The 8654-nt window shown below is 43.8% G+C and overlaps 1 protein-coding gene across 1 annotated transcript; it reads left to right on the forward strand.

Moving 5' to 3' along the window:
* The first annotated feature begins 7556 nt into the window (after nt 1-7556).
* Nucleotides 7557-8345, forward strand: LOC136474287 (two-component response regulator ORR11). Its single transcript, XM_066471880.1, has 5 exons — nt 7557-7620; nt 7730-7776; nt 7889-7966; nt 8085-8155; nt 8258-8345. Exons 1-5 carry the CDS (start codon nt 7557-7559, stop codon nt 8343-8345), a joined length of 348 nt encoding a protein of 115 aa, XP_066327977.1.
* The last annotated feature ends 309 nt before the right edge of the window (nt 8346-8654 follow it).

The raw sequence follows: 8654 nt of genomic DNA on the forward strand, positions 1-8654 counted from the left end.
GGTTTTAGTGATTTGCCTCTTGACATTCCTGGAGGTGATGGCGAGAAGACTCTAGGAGAAGCAGAGAAGACATTCAATCTATGGCGCAAGCGCTACATCATCATTCCCGGGATGTCGGCTCCACCTCCTCCTGAACTACCTCACCATAGGTGCGGATGAAAACACTACATCATTAATTTATATTGGCTTAAATAATTAACAATCTGCTCATAATAATATGTCATTCCTTTTTTTGTAGCAGATCCTCCCCCAACCTAAATCCAATTGTTCAATCGCCAGATCATCATAGTGCTCTGTACGATGACATTGTGTTGGAAGGCGAGGCTGCATCCACACCATCTCTAAGGAGGTCTCCAACGCCGCTGCCACCACCTCCAAGGAGGTCTCCAACACCTCCCCCGCCCCCACCTACCAAGAAGCCTAGCAAGAGGCCAGCCCCACAAACGAAGAACCAGACCCCGCCGGCAAAGAAAGCCACCGTAAAACCAAGTGCTATTCCTAAAATAATATCTGAAGAGAAGGAACAAGGAACTGATGCATATAAAAAAGATATGTCTAGATTCTATGACAAACTTAAAAAGAATCAAGAAGCAAGGAGAAATCCGGAGAAACCATACTTCTTCGTAGCTCCAGATATTCTAAGAAAAAAGGTGGCTTCTTACCAGCAACAACAGCGGGAATCTCGTAAGCCGTCCAAATCAATGTTAATGGACTATGACCGTACTCTCACCAAGTCAATTGAGGCGGCACAGAAAAAGAAGCGGGAAGGGAAAGGAGTTGCCCAACTCGGACAACAATCACACCAATCAGTCCCCCACTAGTTGTTGGTAATGAATATGGTTCGAATTTAGAATTAATGCATCAGGCAAACATACCTCTGGATGTCGATTTGGATCACCTTGGTGAATTTATTGATGAGACTGGTCTCTACCTTTACCAGATGTTTGGTGATGGAAACATTGAGAGTGCGGCGGAGGTTGATATTTGGAAGAAAAAATTTGTACTAGACCAGAGTCTATACAACCCTCAAGCCTTATCTGATCTGGGGACGCAAATGTACCTACTAAACAAGTGGTACATGCAGGCGTCTACCGGTGAAGACTTCTGCGTTGGTGTCAGAATTAGAGACGAACATTGGTTCCGTGGCGATGATGTTATGTATGTTGACTTTGCAGAATTTCATCAACTATGCCACCTGACCTCTCTGGACAAAGTTATCATTAGCTGCTATTGTCTGTAAGTAATAATTCTTTTGATCTATTATTAAACTCATCATATGTGTGTATATGCATATAAATTATCCTAACAAGTACTATATATATGCAGATTTACAATGACAGAGCTCAGAAAGGAAGGCTGCAATAAAATTGGTTTTGTTGATCCCCATATAGTATTCAAAGACCCAGTTACTCCAAAGACTAATTGGAAGTCTGAGTCAGAGAGTAACCTCATGAACTCCTTAGTGAACCAACGCCACAAGAAGGATATACTCTTTCCCTACAACTTCAAGTGAGTGTTAATAATATCGATCATCCTTAATGGCTCATATGTTGATTCTAGTTAATTAATGAGTGTTATGCGTTATATCCTATAAACACATGCAGCAATCACTGGATATTGATGGACATCGATCTGGTGAAAAGTCACTTGATAATCTATGACTCGATGAGAAAACCACAACAAGACTACCAAGATATGATAGATATTATCCAGAGGTAATTTTGGTATCTCTAGCAACTATATATACACACAAATATGATGATTAACTATATCTGATGACGTGGCAAATTTTTTATTGAGCAGTGTTTGGAAAACCTTTATTGAGAAGCAACACATGGGAAAATGCAAAGCGCCACTGAATGTAATCCCTTTGAAAGTAAGTTCCTAAATCGCATCATCTTTATTAATTAAACATATAGCTTTCACCGGATCACCAGATTGGATGACAAATCTTTTTCTCGTAAAGTGGTGTCTGGGGCAGAAACAGGGGAACAACTACTATGGTTACTATGTTTGCAAGTTTATCAAGGTGGTCTCCCAAAAAACTCCTACAGAGAGACTCAAAGTACGTTAAAAATACACTATATATTCATTTAATTATTATTATTGATTGTGTTACTATGTCTTTATATATATACATGTACATATATTAATTTATTTTTCTTTAATTCAAACTTGTAGGCTCGATGGTTGGAGGAAAAGGTCATACGGCAAGACCAAATCAAAGCAATTCAAGAGTCTATAGCCGGATTTTTTAATGAGCAGGTCATCGATTCCAAGGGCAAGTTCTACTTCGACCCAACACTGCCATGGAAGCCAAGCTAGAGGATGAGAGGAAACTTGTTATATCACAACAACTGTAATGCAATCTTTTGTAATATATGCACATGAAATAATATAATGTAAAATACACATATGCATGCATGCATGTAAATATATATATGATGCATATATATATATATATATATATATATATATATATATATATATATATATATATACATATATATATATATATATATATATATATTTCTATGCTTGAATTGTGTGATTTAATACGTTCATTGTGCTTGAACTGAAACATACTATACGCGCGTATAAATGTATAATTAGCAACGTACAATACGACTTCGAAAACCTATTTTGAAAAGAAAACAAAAAAAATGAAAAGAAAAGAAAAAAGAAAAAAACATTTAGTCCCGGTTCGTATTACCAACCAGGACTAAAGGTGCCGGCTATCATGGCATATCAGGAGGCACCTTTAGTCCCAGTTGGTGTTACCCATCGGGACTAAAGGTCCTCCTTTAGTCCCGGTTCCTGACCCGGGACTAAAGGACCCCCCTTTAGTCCCGGATGCTTGCTCCCGGGTGGGGAACCGGGACTAGAGGGGGTTCCCCACCGGGAGTAAAGCTCTGTTCTCTACCAGTGGGAGATGCTCTATGGCCTTGTTCGCTTCTCTTAATCTGTACTTTTCAGCTTGTTTTTTCAACTGGGACAGTGTTTTTCTCTCACAACAAATCAGCTGGAACAATCGTTTGGCTTGTTTTTTCAGCGAAACGAACGGGGCCTATGTTTGCATAAAACAGATGGACCTACTACCTCACAAACCGAACTCTAGATTTCTAATCTCACATTCACACTTTATGCAAACTTGCATATACACACGTCTAAAACTTATTGGGTATGATTCAGTACAAATATAGTATCGGGTTCATAAACCTGGGGTCCCTCATGAACCGGCTTCCCAAACAAAGGCTCGGTCCAACAGACAACGTTGCGAACGAAGCGCAACTCCTGGGCCGGCCCAAAATACATAAACGACAGACCAGAAGGGTGATCCAATCTCCGACCGGAAGGCCTGGCCGAGCAGGAATAGCGCCCGCATCCGACTCCAGCTCGCCTCTCCAACTGGAAGGCCTCACTAAAGAGGAACAGTGCTCGCTTCTGACTCCGGCCCGCCTTCGGATGGCCTCTCCGACCGGAAGGCTTGGCCAAACACCACTTCTGCTCCGACCCGCGTCTCCGACCGGGGATGCGCCGAACCCCTGCTTACAGCTCTTCTCCGACTAGCGCAATCAGAGCCGACTGGGACCAACCGATCGGGGACGTCCGCTCGGTGAGGACCAGGAAACGGACGGAGAAAGTAAGGTAGGGCACTCAAGTCAAACCGTAATACCGAGGACCGTGCCCTGTACACCTGCAGGACAGTACCCTGCAGCCTCCCTGGCATGTCAGAACCCAAGTAGTATTGTGGGCGCCGACATTTTCCTACAGTTTTGTGGACGCCACCAACTCCCATACCAGACAAACATGGTAAGGCTCCCCCCACATGTCTCTGGGCATCAACAGTATTGCAGGCGCTGGCATTTACCATACCAGGCGAACATGTTAAAATCCTCTATGTGTCTCTGGGCATCAACAGTATGGCAGGCACCGATGTCTGCCATACTAGAAGAAGACGACGAAACCTCCCACATGCATCTGACATTAACAGTATTATGGGCGCCTACAATCACCTTGTACTCAACGGCGTGGACAACAAGACTTAGCATACGTACACTCTCCCTCTCTCACTTGTAAGGCCATCCCATTCATTTATAAAAGGTGACGTGCTCTCTCCCAAAAGGAGAGATCGGATCAGTTCACTTACATTGATTCAACACACCGCAATAGAACCAACAGGTTCAATCCTCAAGCACATGCTCGAACACTTAGCACATAGCGGAGCTCCCAGCACTCTCGGCCCTAAAGAATAGAGTCCGACCGGATTTCTTGCACCCCCTATCTTTCTTCTTCTCATTTGTAACCCCACTGCAAACTTCGAGTACCTGGGCTTAGGAATAAAGTCACCGACCGACTCAAACTGGACGTAGGGCGTGTTGCCTAAACCAGTATAAACCCTGTGTCATTAAGTGCTAGGCCACATCCGATCACAACGTACAGCAAAACTACAAATATTTATATGTTGGTTACTTTCTGCGCCGACACGTAGAGTTACTTCGTGCCAATTAGCACTGCCAGATCAATATATAGGCTCACGTCAAAGGCTGATCCTGAACTAAACCATCGCGATCACATTTTCAAATTTTAGTGAAATTGATTAAAATTTATTTGATACTTCAGTGTGACACAGTGACACGATACTACTTTATGCTGATTAGACAAGAGCAAATCTGGCCTGACCTTGCCCGGCCCAAGAACCTTTTTTTTAAGAACTTACATATTTTTGTATGTTCTAAAAAAAAGTCACATAACATGATATCTAACTCTGTCTACACATTAATAGCATGAAAATTAAAGTTATGATATATTTATGAGTAAATTAAATATAAAGAAAAATATATATCTAGGTTATATTTAATTCAATCTAATATTTACTTATATTATGGATGTCATGGTCATCATAAATAAAGTATAGCTTTTAAATTATTATATTAAACTAGCAAATATGCCCGTGCAATGCAACAGAAAACAAAACAAAAAAGCTATCAACTGTTCAACTTGTTCGCTTCATCTTGCTGCACAGCTGCATAGGCTGCAATAGCTTAAATTCGTATAAGTGTTATTTCCTATGTTGTGAGTGACTATTGCACCAATCACAGACGAATGGGCTCCTTAATGGAGACAAGGACGACAATGTCCCATATCTATTTACGTTTCATCCTTTTTATAAAATTTAAAAGCTATACTTTATTTATGATGACCATGACATCCATAATATAAGTAAATATTAGATTGAATTAAATATAACCTAGATATATTTTTTTCTTTATATTTAATTTACTCATAAATATATCATAACTTTAATTTTCATGCTATTAATGTGTAGACAGAGTTAGATATCATGTTATGTGACTTTTTTTAGAACATACAAAAATATGTAATTTTAGTCGTCATTGTATCAAGAACTGGTCTCGTTGTTGATAAGGATGAAGTATGACCGAGACCTTTCTCGATAATTTAGCGATAGAAATATTTATTTATTAGGTAATGGTCGCAGTTTCAAGGACCCATAATATTGTTTTATTATTTATTTTTTATCTTTATAAAAAGCTGAGTTACATATCAGAAAAAGAAGAAAAGAAAAAATAACACGGAAAAGGGATGCACGGGACGCCACACCCACAATCCACGAACGGGGGGAGCAGTTTCCTTGAGACAGGACATACCAAGGAGCACTTTCCTGAAACGGGACGTACGGACTACGCAACACCACCGTACGGGAGAAAGAAACTGAGATGGAAACAAAAAAAACGAACATGAACAGAACACTATTTATCGGCTGGACGAAAATTTGATTTGATGGCAGAAATTTTAGCTCTTTAGTATTAGGAGTAGGGGTATATAGGTATATATAGATATAGAAAAGGGGAACAGCACAAAAGGAAGTACAGAGTTACAAAACAAAGCCAAGCAAGCTAGCGGCCCAAGAACCTTATTGCATAGGGCTTAGACAGAGGACCGTGACTTTTTTTTTTCAAGGCAAGCACGTTGCCTGTGCACAGGAATTTGACTCCTGAGCTCGGGCGGGGCCCCGGATGTGTTCCATTACGCCTGTACTTGCACGGAGGATTCTGCACGAACCCAATCGCTTTGAGGTTGCGCTGCGCTCATGTAAAGATCGCTCTAGGACACCAGCTTTCTGGTGGCGTAGTGCGTTCGTCTTCGTCCTTGGCCAGTTCTTAACAATCTCTCGAGAAAATCTGTGCCCATAGCAAACGTCAGTGGCAGCGAACAGCTGCATTAGTATACGCCGGTTTGGTCAAATCGACGAGCTGGCGTGGCCTTGCTTTCTCGGTCACGGGCCTGTGATCTTCATGAGCTCTACGAGGACGACAAATCCACTGCCAAAACCAAAACCACTGCGTGCTGAATGAAATAAGACGAGTTATGGTAGCACACGCATGGAAATATGGGTCACCTAGCTGTAAAATCGTAATGCGAAGCTAGTAGTAATCTCGCCAGCTGAATCTCATTGATCAGATGGCAGCCAAATATGGATCACGGAGTCTGCAAAGATATCCGAGCGATCCAAGCACGTCCCAGTCGCAGGTGCTCATTTAACAAAGGATGTCTTTTGACCTGTTCGGTTTACTCCATATTCGACTTGTTTGATTTGTTTTTTCAATAAGAATAGTACTTTTCTCTCACGACAATTCAGTTAGAATAGTGTTTTCAGTCAGTTTTAGCCAAATTTCACATCAGCCAACGGGGCCAAAAGGAGACGAGATCTCCTGTCCTGGGCGGTGCCAGGCGGGGAGGAGTAAATACCTGCGTCTCCTGTGCGCTGTGCCCCTCCCGTTCGCAGCAAGAATCCAAGAAAACTTCAGCCTGTTCGTTTGGCTGTGGCTTATCGTAAACGATCATAAATTTTCAGTCGGAACAGTATTTCTCTCACACACAAACCAACCAGCAGTATTTCTTCATGAATCAGCAACGATACGAACCAGCCAACCGAACAGGCTGAAGATCCTCGGCGTTACTCGCTCGCCCCGTATCAGATCAGAGCTCACCGGCCGGACCGGCCCCGGCCCCGTATCGAGATCTCACGGATTCACTCGCCGCACAGCCGCATTGGGATCTCCTGACCGATCGCTTCCGTTCCACCTTCCGTAACAGGCAAGAAGCCCCCGCTCCCTGCGTGTATATATAAGGTCAGTCTCAATGGGGATTTCATAGGGTTTTATAGGCATTAAATATGCTGATATGACACTGTCTTGATGAAGAGAGAAGATAAAAATTTCATGGAAGTAGAGAGAGTTTTATAGAGATAAAACTCTTCTGCACTGTTTCTAAAATATGAATGTGTTGAAAACTATAAGATGAAACCCCACTGAGATTGGCCTAGTAATAAAGCGCGCGGCGCCGGCCCGTGGCTGGGTAGCAAGACGGCGGCGGCGTCGACGGGGGTCTTGCGCTGATCGATCGCTCTTCTCACGCGCCGCTAGCTCTTCGCGGTGTCAGCGGAGCGACGACCGAGCTTGAGATGGCCAGCGGCGGTCGCGGCAGCGGCGGCCGGAGGGGCGTGGGGGCGACGCCGCACGTCCTCGCGGTGGATGAATGACAGCTCCGTCGACCGCGCCATCATCGCTGTCATCCTCCGGAGCTCCCGGTTTCGTGGTGTGTGTTGCGTGCGACACTGTTGCATTGCAAGCTCTTGTGGCTTCAGTACTCCACTGCTTGATTTTCAGTTCTTCATTCAAGTTGTTTTGGTCTTGTGCTCGTGCAGTGACGGCGGTGGAAAGTGGGAAGAGGGCGGTGGAACTGTTAGGCACGGTATGTCATACAACTGTGTGTTTTTTTACTAATTATCTGTCTTTCATTTTGATTTGGCGTTGTTTTACACGTAGATGTACGCCTCTCTCACCCTTGTTTTCGGGTCGTACAGGAGCCGAACGTGAGTATGATAATCACTGATTACTGGATGCCAGAGATGACGGGATACGAGCTCCCCAAGAAGGTCAAGGTAATAATCTGACGACTAGTCCATTCTGCAATGTAAAATCTGAGCCTTTCGACATCACTAATGAAAATCCGTGCAACCTCAAAAAAAAAAACTAATGAAAATCCGTGCATGCATGCAGGAGTCATCTAAGCTGAAGCAGATCCCAGTGGTGATCATGTCCTCAGAGAACGTCTCGACCAGAATCAGCAGGTAATAAGCAAATCCTCATCATCATAGCAAAGATGTAGCCGTAGCAGCACCCATACCTACACATCTAACCCCTGTTTTGGCCTCCGTGTCTAATCAAATCAGATGCCTGGAGGAAGGGGCAGAGGATTTCCTGGTGAAGCCCGTCCGCGCGTCGGACGCGTCGCGCGTCTTCAGCCGCGTGCTCCGATGAGCACCGGTTGTCCATGGAGCGAGAGCGCGGCACGGCGGGCCGGCGCGCGCGTGCGGCTTCGGATTTTTGTAGGGCTCTCGGGATGGCAGGCGCGGGAAACGAACGTCGTACGGGCAGTCGGTGTCTGTAATCCAAGTGCTTCGATACAGCCGTGTGGTTACGTTTTCTTGTGTTAGAGCCAGTCTACAAAGGCTGGTCTCCGTGTGTGTTTACACTTTCTTTTTTCAAGCCTTGTTGGATTTTGCAGTTCGGAGCAAGCGTCTGTTCTTCGGTTGTGTATGGGCTTCTGCAGTTGTTTTCGTTTGGTCT

Source organism: Miscanthus floridulus, chromosome 8 (assembly GCF_019320115.1).
Source record: "Miscanthus floridulus cultivar M001 chromosome 8, ASM1932011v1, whole genome shotgun sequence".
Classification (NCBI taxonomy): domain Eukaryota; kingdom Viridiplantae; phylum Streptophyta; class Magnoliopsida; order Poales; family Poaceae; genus Miscanthus; species Miscanthus floridulus.

Bases quoted from the DNA above. Each gene is read 5' to 3' on its own strand.
- LOC136474287 (XM_066471880.1), top strand. From the start codon at position 7,557: ATGAATGACAGCTCCGTCGACCGCGCCATCATCGCTGTCATCCTCCGG. The intron at 7,777-7,888 runs GTATGTCATACA...CGGGTCGTACAG, and splicing joins CGGTGGAACTGTTAGGCACG to GAGCCGAACGTGAGTATGAT. The intron at 8,156-8,257 runs GTAATAAGCAAA...TAATCAAATCAG, and splicing joins GTCTCGACCAGAATCAGCAG to ATGCCTGGAGGAAGGGGCAG.